The following is a 16,519-nucleotide window of genomic DNA, read 5'->3' as shown; positions in this document are numbered from 1 at the left end:
TTAATTAGCTGCTTTGTTTCAACTGCCCAAATCAAGAACAACAGGAAATAATTTATCTCTGACATACATGCATAGTCTAAGTGAAAAAGTACCTTGACTAAACAGATGGCGATCTCTCATTAGGGAGAAAGCATTTGTAAAATTTCAATAAGAAACAAATTAGTCATCATGGCTAGAAGGATTAAGAGAGCTAGTATTAGGTGAAAACAGTCAGATGTACACCGTTTTGAAAATTGCTTTAGTCAATAAAGGAACCCACTCAGCTGCCGCAGCAGCATGTTGGGTTTCAGGGTTATGAAGGCTATTTTCCTTCTCCTGAAGTAACCATAGTAGCATCACAATGAACTAGACACACTGTGAGCCAGGAGGCTGTTTTCCGTCTGCTTTTGCAGAAATTTTGTTGTGTTTTGTTTCCTCAAGTACAGAATTAAAACCACCCTCGCTTATGACAAAGGTTTTCAATACCTAGCTTACAAGGACCGTTCTACAGTTTTTATGTCCTTCTTCCTGGCTTAAGACTCCCAGAAAAGGATCTCCACTTAAAATAATTTCATCTTCTAGGAGAAGGAAATAATATTCAGGAAAATGAACCTCCACACCATATTACATGTACCATGTTAGCTACGGCACAAAGTAAAGCTGCAACGTTGGAAGGCAGGGCCCCCACACAAAGATAAAAGCACTCCAAATTGCTGTTGTAAAAACTGCTTAAAATCTCATGATGCCAAGAAGTTTGGCATGTGAATAAAGCATTTACCCGACAGTTAGGAACATATTGTTCAACTACATACATATATATATGTATATACATACATATATATGTATATATATACAGCAAATCATAAAATCTTTTACCTCTGTCCTCTTTTGTTCTTATGACAACAGTATCAACAACTTCACAGAAAAATTAATCTATAAAACCAAACTTCAATGTACATTTGCTTAATACTGACATAAAGGAGGGAATCTGCGTAGGATGGGTTACTTGCTTGGGCACCTCTGGAAGCCCAGCTTACTCCGGGTGCTTTCGTACCTTCTGAAAGACGGCATTTTTATTTACAATAGCTAAGAAACCTACAGAAGAGATGAGTGAAGCACCTCTAGGAGAACTGCAGAAGAATATTTCAGAGAGGTGCAGTCATCCCTGTCATACAATTGTGCAGTCATCTAAAAAAAACCTTTTGAAAATGTGATATTCGCTTTATGTGATACTTGATTTGGTTTTTAAAAAAAAAGATTGAGGAAAGCTTTTTCTGCTTTTTTGCAGAACATGGATTCATATATATGCGAGCAAAAGAGGCTCCTGTAATTTTCAGGATTCTCTTCATATTGAGAAATCCCCATTTTGCCTAATTGGAACATTTCTCTTTTCTAAGAGATGCTGAAAGCCAAGATGCGTAATGACATCAGTGACTGGAGAACAGGGCTGTCAGAAGGCAGTAGGCTCTGCCTAACTTACGGTGACGCTGCTGATGCGTGACGGGTGGCAGGTGACGTAGGTGGCCAGTTCGGCTCGTTCCTTCGCGTTGGCTGGGACGTGGGAGTTACTCACCAGGCTGCGGGAAGGAGAGGTGCCTGCTCACCGGGGGCAGCAGGTCTAATTCGCGGGAACGCCGATTCCTGCCTCTGCAAGCGCTTCTTAGGAAACCTGAGGGCTGCAAGCAATGCTACGTAAAACCCCACTAGGCAGGTGTGCTTTCTCTGCTTTGAACTCAGGCTGCTGAACTGGCTGCTGCATGCGCAGCGCTGCCAGGCCGCTCGGCGCACCCTCCAGAGCCAGGGGGGCTTCTGCGCCCCTGCCCCGCACGGCCCGACCCTGCACGGGGGCTGCGGCCGCGCCACCGCTCCCCGCCTGCGCGTTTGTTTTGCTTATGGTTGCCACAGACCTCCCGGAGCCAGAGCAAGCTTTGGTTTCATTGACGATTTCATAGAACCGGGTGTAACTCCTTTCCCTGTATGGGCCATGAATGAAAAATATGAATCCAAATTTTTTCAGTAAAGAATCTGTGGGAGATTTCAGGGCCTGGGCATTCTGAACAGATTCAAGTAAAAATTTCTTGTCTCATCCTTCTTCAAAATATTTCTTTTTTGGTTTTACATGAAGAACAACATTACAGATGAAGTTGAAATACGTAAAACAAAATTAAAATGTTTTGTTTTGAAATACCAACTGGAAACAAATTTTTCTTTTCCCAAGTATCTCAGTGAATATCAAAGTTTTTGTTGTAGTGGTAACTGAGCAAGAACACAGTGACAGAAAATCCAGCACCCAAAGATGAACATTTGGAGAATGGAAGCAGCCATGGGATTAATAGTTTCCTACTTCTCTCTATGCTAAAGAAGCTAGAGGATTTGGGGCATAATACTCAGGATTAATTTGCATTTCCTATTTCCAAGAAGTGCTGACTGCTACAGAATGATAGGACTTTTAATATCTCTACCTTTAGTACAGAGTCTGCATTTGTAAAACTGCTATAAAAAGTTGGTTTTACTGGTGGATATGAATAATGTTTATAAATCCTTTTTTCTTCTGTAAATGTCATGACAAGCCTGGTCTAGAAGTCAGGGGTAAAGCAGAGAGTGGATACTTGAATGATAGGAAAACTTAGTGCCCCATCTTTTTTAAGGCCTTTTGCCTCTGTAAGTGCTTTGAAGTAAGGAAATGCATGCTTGGCTCAGCTTCAGATCTGAGGAGAAGCGGTTGCTCGTACAACTCATAGAAACACAGCTAATATGTCTAGAAGTGATAATTTCAGTAATAATAGCAAATCTTTTTCTAATATTCTTGTAGTAATAGTATTTTGGATTTTTTCTATTCAGCTAATTGCCCACTGTCACTATCCCAGTCTCTAACCATATTACACAGCCTAAATAAAATCATTTTAATATCACATAAAAGTGAGCGCTCCACTATGACGCTCTTTCAGGACATACAAAACAAAATACAACAGAAAACAAAAGCCCATCATAGATCCCAGCTGCAAACACCTCCCAGTCAAACTTCCCCATATCCGCTAGGGGAGTGCTGAAATTCAACATAGATTTTTTAATTTCTATTAGGTAAAGTTTTATTGATAAAAATATTTATGCCTTTATAAAAATCTCTCTCTGAATTTGTTTCTTTGGAGAGCTCTGCACATACCCGCACCTCCAGAGAGAGCCGCAGGGCACCACGTACACAGCTCCGTCTCATCCCAAGAACCGTATAGCCAGGGCAGCGTAGAGCTGTGTCCAAGCTAATCTCTGCTCCTCAGTAAGTGGGTCTGCAGTTGAACACAAGGTGCCTGGTGGCAGCACATCAATCCCTGCTTTGAAAACACATAGATACCTGCATACTGCTGCCTGCCTTTAAATAAAACAGTGGGATTTGACTCTGCTCTAAGCTGGCAGCCTGCTATCAACTCAGGGGAGTGGGGCGAGTTGTTGCAGCTTGCACAGCATGAGAAATGAAGTTTGCCGCATACATGTGAACCAGACGTTTACATTGATTCATAGGTGATTTGTAATTGTCCAATTTAGTAATCAGTAGATGTTTGCAAACAACTTAGGTATTCTGTTGACTTGCTGATGTATATGGTAATGTAAACCTGACACTGTCATTAGTCCGCCCTCCTCGCTTGCCTTGGAGCTGCACGGGCGCCTTGCAGCACAGTCCGGAGAAGGGAGAGTACGCGGGTGCCTTGTAGTGAACCAGAGTCCTGCTGCGTCCCAGGTCCTCACCTCCCCTTGGCGCCACGTAGGAAGAAAGCCTCTTCCGTTCTTTACTTGGCACGGCTTCTGTCATCTTCGGTCTAGTTTAGCTGGTCACCAGCAAGCAGTGGGGTGTGAAAGCTCAGTTGCATCCGTTTGCACAAGGGGGCGGATAACTTGACTGCTGCAGTGTCTCTGAGTAGCCAACGGAGAGAAAGAAGGGCCTGGGCACTCTTGTCCACCAGCCTTTCCCCCTGTCCTCCACGAGAGACTGAGCTCTTGGGAAGCAACTGGTTGTGTTGCTGTGCAAGCCGTATGCCCTGACATTATTTTTCCTAAGACAGCCTCAGCTATGCTGCCCACGTACAAAGACAGTGACCTCAACTAAAGACTGGCAGCCCCCTTCTTGGGAGCGAGATGTCCTACCGCTCTGCACTGCTCGGCTTTCGGCACTGTCCTCTGAAGCATCAACTAGCGGCCACTGTTAGGGGAAGATCCTTTTCAACATGGACCAAAGGCAATCCCTGAGTTTCTACCTGAAGAATTACATCGTGCTCTTAGCAGGTTATTATATTATCAACATCATTCTTCACACAGACTTGTTGGTAGATTAGGGAGAAAATGTGATGTCTCATGACAGCTCATGAATGAAGAAACAACCATGTGCTACCAGACAGAGCCCCCAACGCAGCCTGGCCAGCGCATCTCCAAGGAGGAATTAAACAACAGAGACATTTGTGCTTTACAATGTCATTGTAGAATACTATCTCTTTTTGCCTTTCTTTGATGATCCATGATCATGATGTCAAATAGCTCCCAGTAAAAATGTTCAGCCATTAGGCTTCCAGAGGGCAACTGTAGAAAAGCAGACCTACAAAGCACCACTCTCAATGTCACTCTTCTCAGATTTTAATCTCCATTTTAATCATTTTAATTTCAATTTAAAACAAAAATTGCTTTGTCAGAAGACTGAGGGCTTCCTTTTATGACCCAGACCTTTCCATGAGAAGCAGCAGGTAACCCATGTTCAGAACTGACTCCGTGTACGCACGACCCAGTACTGCATCTCCAGTTAAACAACTAAAACATCTTTCCCATCATACTGGTTTGCAATATCTTTCTAACTTGCTTTCAGTGCTGCTTGGGAGCAGGAGGGAATTAGTCCTGTTTCTATGTTTGCAAATAAAAGATTTGATCTCTGAAAATTTTGCTAAAATATTCAAAGCTTTTCCACAAACTTATTTGTATGATTTTTACCTAAAGCTGTGCATCTTTTTTTCTTAAAATGTTTGCTTTAATGGTGCAACACCTATTCTCCTACCTGATGCTCATACTTCTTTACCTCACCATTATAGGAGTATTACAGTGATTAATGAATGTCTTTGAACTGGAAAGTGCTATCTGAGTGCTAATTATTATCAGCATATACATGTACTTCTGCTGCTTTCAAGGGCAGCAGATATGGGAAAGTAAAGGGAAAGCTTGGGAAAACATATATTGATACATAGGAGTTTTATCCACCACAGAAGTGTATAAAGGAAGAATAAATTGTTACACATTTCAATTCATTATTGCACGTTCTGGTAAACCACTCTCCATCTGTTTAATAAGTTCAGGGCTGCTGAAAATGGGAGTTTAGACTGGAAGCTGCTTGCAACCTTATCTTCTTGTACTCTCAGTAATACTAATAATCACAAAAATATTTTATTGCCCATTTTGAGGGGCATGGTTAAAGAATGTGACTACAAATCCAATGCATAAGGTCAAGAGGCGCCGCAGGGACCGTTCTGTCCGTGCGGGAGAGTGAAGGCAAAGCTCCCAGATCCTGCGCTAGCCAGCCCGACTCCCTCCTGTGCCATTGCCGGAAGAAACTGCTAGCTGATGCCCCACTCAGGCATTTTTGTTGTTGTTTTTTTATCTAATCCATCTTTAAAATGACACGATTTGAGCTTAAACAACATTTTCCAATGTTTTCTTCAGGAGGACACTTCATTTGCATTTATCAGTCGGTGCTAGCTGCTGCCAGAGTTTCTCTGCTCCTGTAAGTCAGCGGCCAGTCTAGGAGGGCTTGGGGGCACATGCTCAGCATATATAAAACAGGCATTCTCATTCACCAGGTTTTGCTCTCCTAGGACAGGTTAATTAAAGTCAACTGATTGAAAAAATAATTACAGGAGAACAGAGATGGGAAAAGCCCAGACCCATAGTTTAAAGATCTCGGAAGTTTGTGTTTTGTGGGGAGGAAAGAGGCTCTTTCTTTCTCCTTCTTGGACTCTCTGTACATTCGCTCCTCGCAAAGATGTGTAACTAAAACAAGGAATACGCAGTAGTCTTTCTTTGGAGGAATGTAATTACATGTGGCCTTTTCTCCTTTCAGTATATGCTTTCCTGTAGCTTTCGTCACTGTTGCATCCTTTAAGACTTTGTAGTGTCTAACCTAAAAGGTTATGTGATCCTGAGCAAGGATATCCTATAGGATATGCAATAATGTAAACATTATAACTGACAGAAACTGCTGTTGTGGCATTTCTCACACTAATTAGAAACTGGCTAGGGACCTTCTTTCTTGATGCTGCTTTTACTTCAAACAAAAATATTTCAACAAATCAAAAAAGGGGAAATGATTTAGCATTTTAAGCTAATAATAATTGTTTTAGAAACCCATATTTGCTCAAGGGTATAATTCACATAAAAAATGACCTTAAAACTCAGCGTTAAGCAAATACAAAACCCCTGTTATTTGGGAGTGGATTTTTAATGCTGTGCTCTCTTGAATGATGATCATGGGTCTCCTGCCAGCTCTGTCCCACCAGCTGCCTCGGCGTTCACAGCAGAACGTGCAGCTCCGGGGACGCCAGCGTAGCGGCTGGGAGACCCTTCCACCTCTGCTCCATCACAGCCTTTCCATATAAACTTGAGCAAGAAATTTACCCCACAGCTCTCCTGCAAGGCTGGGATAGTAGCATTCTCCTCCCCAGAGGCATGCAGGGAGCATAAACAGGTTAGAAACTGGGAAACATATGTTGAGGAACCAAAACAATTCTTAGAAAGCTCTGAGTGAACGGTTTCACAAAACGATGGCATGATTTTGGTGTTGTACCAACCTTGCCGCAGGTGGATTTGGCCATTTATCCGATCCACTGACAATTTACCATACAGAACTTCTGTAGTAAAACTGAGGTAGAGTTGTTCATGTTTCCTAATTGTCTGGTCATAACAACAGTGTTTGCAACTGTAATGCAATTACTTGGAAGACTAATCCTCACACTTCCCCAATTTCACTCCCCTAGATAGGGCTTAAGAGATAGCATTTGGCTAGAATTTGGTTAGTATTATACAAACATACATACATACATACATATAAAAAAATGTATATATACAATAAATACATGTGCTAAAGAGCCATCCATGTCCATATCCATATATATATATACACACATATATAGGTATATACACACACACATATATACATACACATGTGCACATAACATACTCAGATGGACCCACACAAGGACCCAAAAGGATTTGGCTTTGTTAGTGCTGAAAAACTTAGTTCTTTGCTTTAGCTTTTAAAGAGGTGAGAAAGGTTTAAGCAAAAAAGTTGTAAAAATGCACAGCTAACACCTTCCATAATTTGTAACAGAAAGTAAAGTTGAATTTGCCTATGTGTAGAGAAAACTTAGTGCTTTGCATTCACTTAAGATACAAGCATCTAGGAATGTTTCTGGCCTGGAGCTTACCTCAGGGCTGCTTTACAAACTGAATAAACATAATTGCCATTAAATAACCTCATCAGTCAGAGTCACAGGAATGACTTCATTGCACAACTACTGTTCTTACTTGGTGCATTTTAGAAATCTAAAACATTAATACACTCCCGAAAATTAAAACCCAGTTATGGGAACCATGAAAAACAAAGAAGTTGCCACTAACGCCAAATATTCCAGGCACATTGAGGACAACTCTTTAAAGGCTTTCACTGGAATAATTACTTTGAGTCATCATCATTCCACAAGCCATTCTCCCTGCAAACTAATGTTATACAGTCTTTCTGTACTTAAAACCTCCTTTCTAAATCAAAACCACTTTCAAAAACCTTCCTTTAGACCAGCTCACATTTCCAATTAGAAATATGATAAATGCAAAGTGATTGCTGCCCTTGAGGTCCATCGCTGATCTCCAGCCTGAGTCCTTATGTTAAATGCTTTGCTGATAGGAAATCCAGTTACATTTCTGGGAACTTGTTCCACTGCCTGTGCTCTAATGGGTTTTCCTACACATTAGTGGAAAACACAGGACCAGCACACTTGTGTAGCATTTATTGTAATGAATAACAATACATATTGTATACATACTGCATTGTATTAATTACAATAAATACCACATAGCAACACTAATGACTTTCCTCTCTGGTTCTCGTTCTTTCATTTCTTTGCTTCTCAGTATCTTACCAGAATGGACATTTGTTCCAGTGGGACTGTTCATGTGCTTAAAGTGAAGAATTTGCCTAAGGGCTGTGCTCAGTGAGGGGTTTAGAAACACACGCAGTCTGCCCATTTGGGATTAGAGCTGTTGCCATTTCCCCAGCACTACACGTCACTGCAAGTGTTACAGGGAGCAGTGAGAATTCGCAGAACCGAGCCCAGAAATTTGCTCACAGAATTCCCAGGAGAGCCACAACCGTTGCCCCCATCCGGCTCTCCGGCCACACACAGCTGCCTTGCTCCTCGCGCTCTATTTTCTAATGCTTTGTGCAAGCCCAGAAAAGGTGATCCGAGCACTGGGAGTGGCATTTCCCTTGGAGTGCATGGCATCCCTGGATCGACATGCCCACAGAGCTTCGCAAACAGGCTGCCCAGTGACCTGTGCTCGGTTCAACTATTTTTCGGCAGGGCTTGGTTCATCTATTTTTCCAAGGATGAAGCAGGCAGCTGCCAGTTTGTCATTCTCTCCAGGTCTGACATGCAAGGTGCAGCCTGTGTGATCATTTTCCCCACATCATCTCATTTCATGGTTTTCATATTGTTTAACCAGTGAAAAATAAAAAGTGACACATGCTTGACTTGAAGCAAGCAAGCTCTTAAGAGAGGTTTCTGTGTCACGGCATTTTCCCCATATTACATTTTTTAATGTTATCCCACACTGTATTTTCAAACTGGTAAAAAAAAAAAAGTGACATATTCATAATTAAAAAGAAACCAGTGGGGCAGAAATTAGCTAGATAACTGCAATTAAGTTCAACAAATACTAGAGATATCAGTTATTTGGTCTAAACAAGAACTCAAATCTACTAATCTACCTTTAAAAAATAAATCGTCTTTGTGTTAAGTTTTAGAGATTTGGTTTTTTTACCTCTTGCAGACATATTATGCCAGACTTCCAATGAGAGGATGAGACTATGAGTGAAGAGCATCCTGGAGATTGCAAGAGGTCCTTTTCCTGGGTCCAAACTGGATTGATCTGAGAACAATAATTATGAGGCTGACATGTATGTTCTCCTTCATCTTGCTGTTTGGAGCAGCCGGGCTTGTTGTCTTCATTCATCTGCAGGATCCAGAAGAAATAGTTCATCAGCAGACACCAGGTTAGCATTTCTATTTCTGTTTGGCTCACTTGCTCTTTCATGTTCAATATGACATACTTATATCCTTAACAGCTTTACATATTTCCCAGAGGTTGCCTGAGCACAGATGTGTTATTTTTTAATGAAGGCTATTTTAGGGTTGATTAACACTTTCTGAAAAAAAAAGGGGGGGGAGTTTGCTTAAAAAGCAGTTTCAAGAAACAATTGACCAGTTATGCAGGAATCTTTGCCAAGGATTTCTGCTGCCAGTTCCACCACTGTAAATCTAGAAATTCCTGCAAATACATGCCTCTGAATCCACCCTTGCCTGTATATGCTATTCAGTGTGTCATTGAGACACAAAGAAAGAGATGCATTCAAAGACTCATGCAAGAAACTTAAAATAACTTAGGATGTATTCCTTTAATGTATATAAATTCCATTGAACTCTTCATAAATTTCATGCATAAGTGTGCCATCTTCCCATGTTACTAATGTGTTACTAAGAACCAAAGAGACCAAGTTAATGTGAGAACTAGGAAACTGTGGGCTAAAATAGTGGTTTCCTTTTAAATAAGGAATGTTCAAGAAGTATGAAAATGCACAAAACTTCTCTTGATTTACTTACAGTAAGTTTTTTCTATGATTAAGGCTGTAACGAAGGCTGATTCAGGACCTAGACAAATGCTGGCGCTGTTACTCTAATCTCTTCATAATGCTCCTCCATGCAGAGGATTGGTCATTGTGTTTTCTCCTATATGCATAGGAATTCTCCTTTCACTAAACAGTTATTTTATAAAAAGTCTATTTAATTGTTATCTTCATCATACAGTAGGCATGGTGTACATTTTAAAGATAAAGTATTACTAACAGTTTTAAAGGGTCTGAACCCTAACACAGAGAATTCTTAAATCATTACATTAAGTGCTATTTTCTGTGTCCAGGTTTATTAAGTGCTTATTTCCATGTCACTAAAAAATCTATACCTTAATATATTTATTTTTTAGTCCAACTGCACACCAATTTTGAAAGCAGCCACTCAACTGAAACTATAGACATTATGAATCAGCATGGTGTCACGGAAAGCAGAGGATTACCAGTCACTTCAGTGCTTTTGTAGTTTATTTTCGTATACCTAGATGCAAAACAACTTACGTATTAAAACTGGAACTACTGGCCACATTCGACCCTGTGCACATTCATTTGGAATCAATACTGCTATGAAGTCTGTACGTTAATAGGAGAATATGGAAATTAAAACTCCATAAATTCACTATAAAAGCTCACTGGTTTAGCTGTGATTGCACAAAATGCATGCAAGACAGAAATCAGTCAGGCACCTCTACCATCGAGACCTCAAGTGTACTGTCAAGGGCCTGCCTTCCCACCTAGTAAATGTGCTTTGTTTTTACACTGAGAACAGATCCACCTTTTAACTGTTATTAGCTATATATTAGAACTTGATATGCTGTAGTTCTGCTATAATCTATAGGATTTAGAAACAAAACTGTGACCTCATCAGGCCATATTATCTTTTGAAAATGAAGTGCCCCCAAATCCAGAGGATCTAGTGATTGGGAAAGAATCATTTCCCCTTTTCTCCTCTAGAAGGTTATTACCATAAAATTGAAGTTAACCTGCCGGGTTGTAATCCGCTGGCAGAGGGTTGTGGAGGAAGACGTCAGACACGTGGGGGTGGGTAATGTTTCAGTGTCCTGACTAGATCTACCTGTGACGGTGTGTCAAATCCCCTTTATAAAGACCCAGTGGCACTCCTGTTCAGACAGTCACCTAGCACTTAAATTATGCCTGTGCACAAAACATGTTTTTATTTATTTATTTATTTATTATTTAACCGATTTCCTGAAGGCTTTTATCCCGTTCCCTTTCTACCCCAGCCTGTCCTCACTGCTCTGTTCTCCCTACCTATAATCTCCGAAGTTCCCCTCCAGTCACCTAATTCTCCCCTCTCTGTATGTCCAACACCCTCCTCTCCTAACACATGGCGGGACGAGGAGCTTACAGGCCTTGGCCAACTGTACTATTATACACAGACTAAGAGGTCAGCTGGCAAGTGAAACAGAACCGGTAATTCCTGGCTCGATGTACGTCCTTCTCGTCAGTAGGGTCCCTAGTTTGGGATCCTTCCTTCTATCCAGCCACCAGTTTCCACCAAGCTTAGGAGACAGTTACATCTTGGAGACTTCTGTCCATCTTACAGCTTTGACTGAAACAGGACAGTAGGTTGGGGGTGAGTGGAAAGACATGGCGAGGGACAGACAGACGGACAGCACATGCAGGAAGTACTCTAATGCATCTTAGTGTGTGTAACTTTATATTAAAATGTTAGCTGCTTGCTTCTGAAAGAAAAGGAATTTCTCATGGTGCCTCAAAAACAGCCTGGGCAAGCTCTTCCCTGCTTTTTCCTCACTGGCCCCTCATCTTGACCTGCCTTAGCTCTGCTCCTTCGGTCCCGAAGCTCTTGAACACTGACTACTGATTGGGATACACTGTGAAGTGATTTTTGAGAAGGATATAAATGTAGAAGGGGACAACCAAGCACATTTAGGTAAAAGCAAGTTTGAACTGAGGTTTCTGCTCTCCTCCCCCACCCAGTGAGGGACCTTGGTCACTAATATGTTAGATTTTTGTGGATAAGGCTCTGCATGCCTCGAAAATGAATGTCCTGACTGCGCTGCTACTGCCAAAGGTGCGTAATCAAATGCTTGATACTCGCATTCAATTACTTTTTATGTTAATAGGAGTCAGACTGCACCCTAGAGTAAAAGGTGCTCAGTACAATTACTCTTATTTCTGTTTGGCTGATTTTCATGTGCATTAAGCACTTGCAGCTCCCAGTGGGTTCAGAAACTCCTCATATTCACTGCTTCTGAAAATGATACTAGTTATCACTAAAGCATATTGGACAGCTTAAAGAACACAGGAAAAATATCCATTCATTTCATTAAAAAGAGTGGTAGGCATATTTCCTTACTAGATGGACTCCTATGAAAATCTGTCAATCACAAGACAAATTTTTGGTGTGCTGAAAAGGATGCTTTCCTTCCCTTGTTCAGAACATCTTGCTCCTAAAAGTGTCTGTTTCTCATGGAGATTGGATATTGCTATAGTTTGCTTGTCTGATTGCTCCCTCAGTGGATTTGAACAAATGCATGTGTCATTAAGCTACGTAGGACAACAGATTCTGTATGGCAAAGTTTTATTTGATTAGCCTTTGGTTTTGTATTTCCCATGTAGTTACTATGTAGCAAAATGCATTTACCAGGCATTGGAATCTCTCCAGAAAAGCTGTAGAAAAGTCAGTAAAGTAGATTTTCCACTGAAAAGCAGCATAGCAGAATTTTACATTGACCAAAAGGACATTTTTCACTGTTAGTATGTTCAGTCATCTTTAATTTAAGGTGGTGCAATTTATGAAACAAGATTAATAAAAATACTTTGGTACTTTAGTTTTATCTGTCTGTTCTGGAAATTGTTCTTGATTGTTTTAGTCCTAGCAAGCATGATGGTGAGACCTTGATGTACTACTTAAACCAGTATAAAATCCACAGTCATAAAACTTTAAGTAATGCTTACATTACTTTCACTGAGCAAAGTACTCCTGACAGTAGCTGTTTGTGTTGATTTGTTACTATTCATTTATTCTTTCCCTGTGCTTCACATTGCTACCTAATTGTGATGCTGTACTGAGAAAGCAATATCAAAGTAATTTTCCACAACATTAGTTACAATTTTCTTCTGATCTTTCGAGTGAAACAATCCCATCCTGTTGGCTTCTGTGAGCGTATAAACCTTGATTACATTTATCTGTTGGAAACCAATGCTTACAAAGTATATATGCCCTGGATAGTGGGTGTAGAGCCTTTTTCCTGACTGACAAACATACTGTCTGTATAGTTTTATTTATATAATGTGCTTCACTCTGAGCAGTTATATATATGACAGACAACCATTAAGAGTGGGCAAAACAGTTTTCCCAAGCCAATATATTAAATTCAATAGATATTCTTCTGGTCATTAAACAGACTATAACTTCACTTATGAATGATATCTTCTGGGCTTCCACTGAGAGCGTTACTACTCTGGAGCAGGCTGGAGGAGGCAGGGGCTCGGGCTCAGAGCTGGTATGAAGGAGGGACAGTCGTATGCAGGACAGAAGTGTAATGCCCTTCTAATCGTTCTCCCTGAATTACATAAAACTTTGCTTCTGCAGTAATCACGCTTTTATTTTTAAATAGCGACAGTAAGATATTTGTTTTGGGTAAGTCAAACACATTTTCACACGATGCACAAGCAAAATTTAACACATACACCCCCATTCTAATGCTAATAAACCATGCATATATGAATCTTCTGTCTGTGCTAGGATATTAAGCACGCAAAAACCGGACAGTAACTGTACATACGCAGCCACTCCAGCGCTGCCTTTGTCCCGGAGCCGCGGCGTGAGCACGGCGGGGCCTGTCCGGGCGCTGCGTGCGGCGTCACGGCACGCGTCCTCACGGCCAGGACGCGCGGTGACAGCGCCGACAGGGCTACGGGGCTAACGCAGGGCTAATGCAGAATTATCTTCTGTATTTTGCAAAGGCCTCCAACGCCGCTCAGGCCTTGGATTCCTGAGCGCTGCGTTTGGTGGTACGAGGCGGCGCCGCTCGGGCAAGCGACGCCAGGAAGCGAGAGGAGAGTCCAGAGGTGCTGCTGCTGCTCACAGCCCTGAGGCGCGGTTCAAACTCAGCCGAAACATCCGAGCCCCGGGCCGGAGCCAGGGCTGCGGTCACGAGCACGACGACCACCACCAATAAGTGCACCAGGGCTGCAGTATCTGCAGCTGTAAACCTTGTGCTCTGTGGGCTTCAGTCAGAAGAGAAGGGATACTCTAAAATGGCATTTCTAATAGGAGGTGTTACCAAATAAAAAACGGGGAGCATTAATATTTCTGTTCCTATATATTTTAATATATGCACACATATACATATGAATCTGGTGTATGTATGTGTGCTTATATATTATTACACCTGTCTATATTCATGTAGGAAATCTCTCTATATATGGTGAATAAGTCCACTGGAAACAATTGTTTTTTTCTCTCCATATGGTTACTGAATTCAAAAGCATATAAGAGTTTTCTGTTAAAACTTATAAGATAGACATGTACAGACACTTCTCTGGGAGCAGGTAAAAGGTGGAAAATACATCTCAAAGGGTTCATGTGGTGAAAGCTCCAAAAGGGTGAAAACAGGGACTAGAACGGCAATATTGGCCTTTGCACTATTTTAGAAGTTGAAAGCCAAGCATGAGTATAACCAAGCCCAAGACTCATGGCTGAGATTCTGCAGTGACTCCTCCCTTTCCTTCATCCAGCAGATCCCGACATAATGCTGTCTGCTTCTTTATTTTCTGCTTTATTAGGGTGTGAAAGGCAGGAGAGGGAGGAAGGAGAGAAGACAGGGTTGGCATGTGACTGCTATAACAAACCTGAAGGCCCAAGGGAGTCAGGGTGCAGATATCTTACTGAATACCGCAGTAGCTCTAGAGCAAATACCATTACTACAGCAGTACTGTAATGTTCTCTTAATTACTTATTCAGAACACATATACCTTGTTACCCACAAATTACAGTCCTGTGCACATGACTCCATGTTAGCTGCACATTTCCATAATACATCTTAGTGCACAATGTGCTTGCTTGTCATACTGGAAACTTTTTCATAAATACAATTGAAAATGAGCTGCCATCAATCTATAATTTCAAAGTAATTTTCCTACAATTTGCATCTTACTTCTCTTTATAAACTGGGAGAGTTGTTTAATCTGCTTCAAAAGTCACGAACAAAAGAACCGGGTAGCCGTGGGCCAGGTAAGCGGGCTGCGGGATACCCTTCTCAAGCAGAAGAGGCGCACCGTGAGGTGGGCAGGGCTAGCTCCCGCCAACGCAAGCGCGGATGGACCTTCTTCTGAGTCTCCTTTAGCTGAGCTTTCCCCAGCAGATAACTTCCCTGTGTGCAGCCTAGTTCCCAACCATCTGCAGTTAGTGGAGTCTGCTAAAGCAAGGCACTTCTGAGGGAATCGGGCTCTTCGGTGCTATTACAAATATGGCCTGCCCTTTTCTGTTGCTTGCCATGGTTCTGTGGCAGATTGGCTGTGAACCTGTTTGTTTTTTATACTGAAAGGAATCTTTGGCAGGGTCTTCATCAGTCTCCTATGGGGCATCAAAAGCTGTCCAGCCAGTTACAAAGGAAAGCCTGCACCACATTGCCAGCGCAGTTATTTTGAGAAGAACTGCAGTTCAGTGGTCAAAGTGAGCATGGGTATGGTGTTTTATCATGTGTAATATACAGAGATTTTCTCCTACAGCACTTCCCTGCTCTCATGACTATGCTATCTCCTTGGCAGGCTCATAACTACAGCATTTGTTTATGACGTGGCATTTGGAGAGCATTACATTTTTTCTACAGTTTCTGTTAACATGGTTTAGCAGTTGAAAAGTCAGTTACTTTCTAGTCCACAGCCCATTAAAGCAAATATAGCTCTTAAGCAGTAACATCTCAGGTCAGCCTTTAGAGCGCCAGCGTTCCCATCAGCACGTGCCTCACGGTGTGGCCTGAGCACTTCTGTGTTCGACTGGGCAACCGGGATGCAAAGCTCCCGAGGTCTGTCCCTGTCCGGCCTGACAGCTACGGGTATAACCCAGTCCATGGACTGTGTTACAGCCGGCAAGGCGCCTGCTGAACACCTCCCCTCCCTATCACACAGCAGAACTCCAGCTCTCTGCAGGGCAACTGAGGTGCCTCAGCACCATGAGAGCCTAAGACAAAAATGCAAGACCAAAGCACATTAACTGTGAGATTATCACAAAACCCAGCACATTTCTGGCCGCTGCTCTAATCCCACAGCAGTGGTGCACGCGTGCATCAGATAACTGAACTCACATCCATTGCCATTTATTTGATGGCATAAAGCCAGTGTCACCTAATCCCAACAACATTTATCAGCATAAAATCGGAGAGATATAGTGCTAAATCAGACTCACATAGTGCAATTTCAGCTTCCACAAGTTTCTCAATCCGCTCTTTTTCTGTGAGCATTTATTCTCAGATACTGACTGGTTAAAAGAAACAGTTTGATAGTTCTTTTAAAGCCTACTTTTAGAAACTGAGGTTGACACTCCTTTGTTGTGTCTGGCAAAATAAAAAGTGACCTGCCATCTCAGAGCTGCATTCGCTCGTGGTGCCTGGCAACATATCA

The 16,519-nt window shown here is 41.9% G+C and overlaps 1 protein-coding gene across 4 annotated transcripts in view; it reads left to right on the top strand.

Moving 5' to 3' along the window:
* Positions 1 to 16,519, top strand: part of CHST8 (carbohydrate sulfotransferase 8) — a 188,413-nt gene that overhangs the window by 32,320 nt on the left and 139,574 nt on the right. For 2 of the 4 annotated variants that reach the window (XM_067302888.1, XM_067302891.1), the window contains exon 2: positions 9,052 to 9,274. In XM_067302888.1, the coding sequence (XP_067158989.1) occupies positions 9,166 to 9,274 (109 nt within the window). In that variant the 5' untranslated portion in view covers positions 9,052 to 9,165. Of the gene's footprint in view, positions 1 to 4,181; positions 4,255 to 5,672; positions 5,732 to 9,051; positions 9,275 to 16,519 lie in introns of those variants that run through there. The other 2 variants (XM_067302889.1, XM_067302890.1) reach the window with 2 other exon arrangements.

This window comes from Apteryx mantelli, chromosome 10 (genome assembly GCF_036417845.1).
Source record: "Apteryx mantelli isolate bAptMan1 chromosome 10, bAptMan1.hap1, whole genome shotgun sequence".
Classification (NCBI taxonomy): Eukaryota; Metazoa; Chordata; class Aves; order Apterygiformes; family Apterygidae; genus Apteryx; species Apteryx mantelli.
This window is presented reverse-complemented; position numbering and strand designations above follow the sequence as displayed.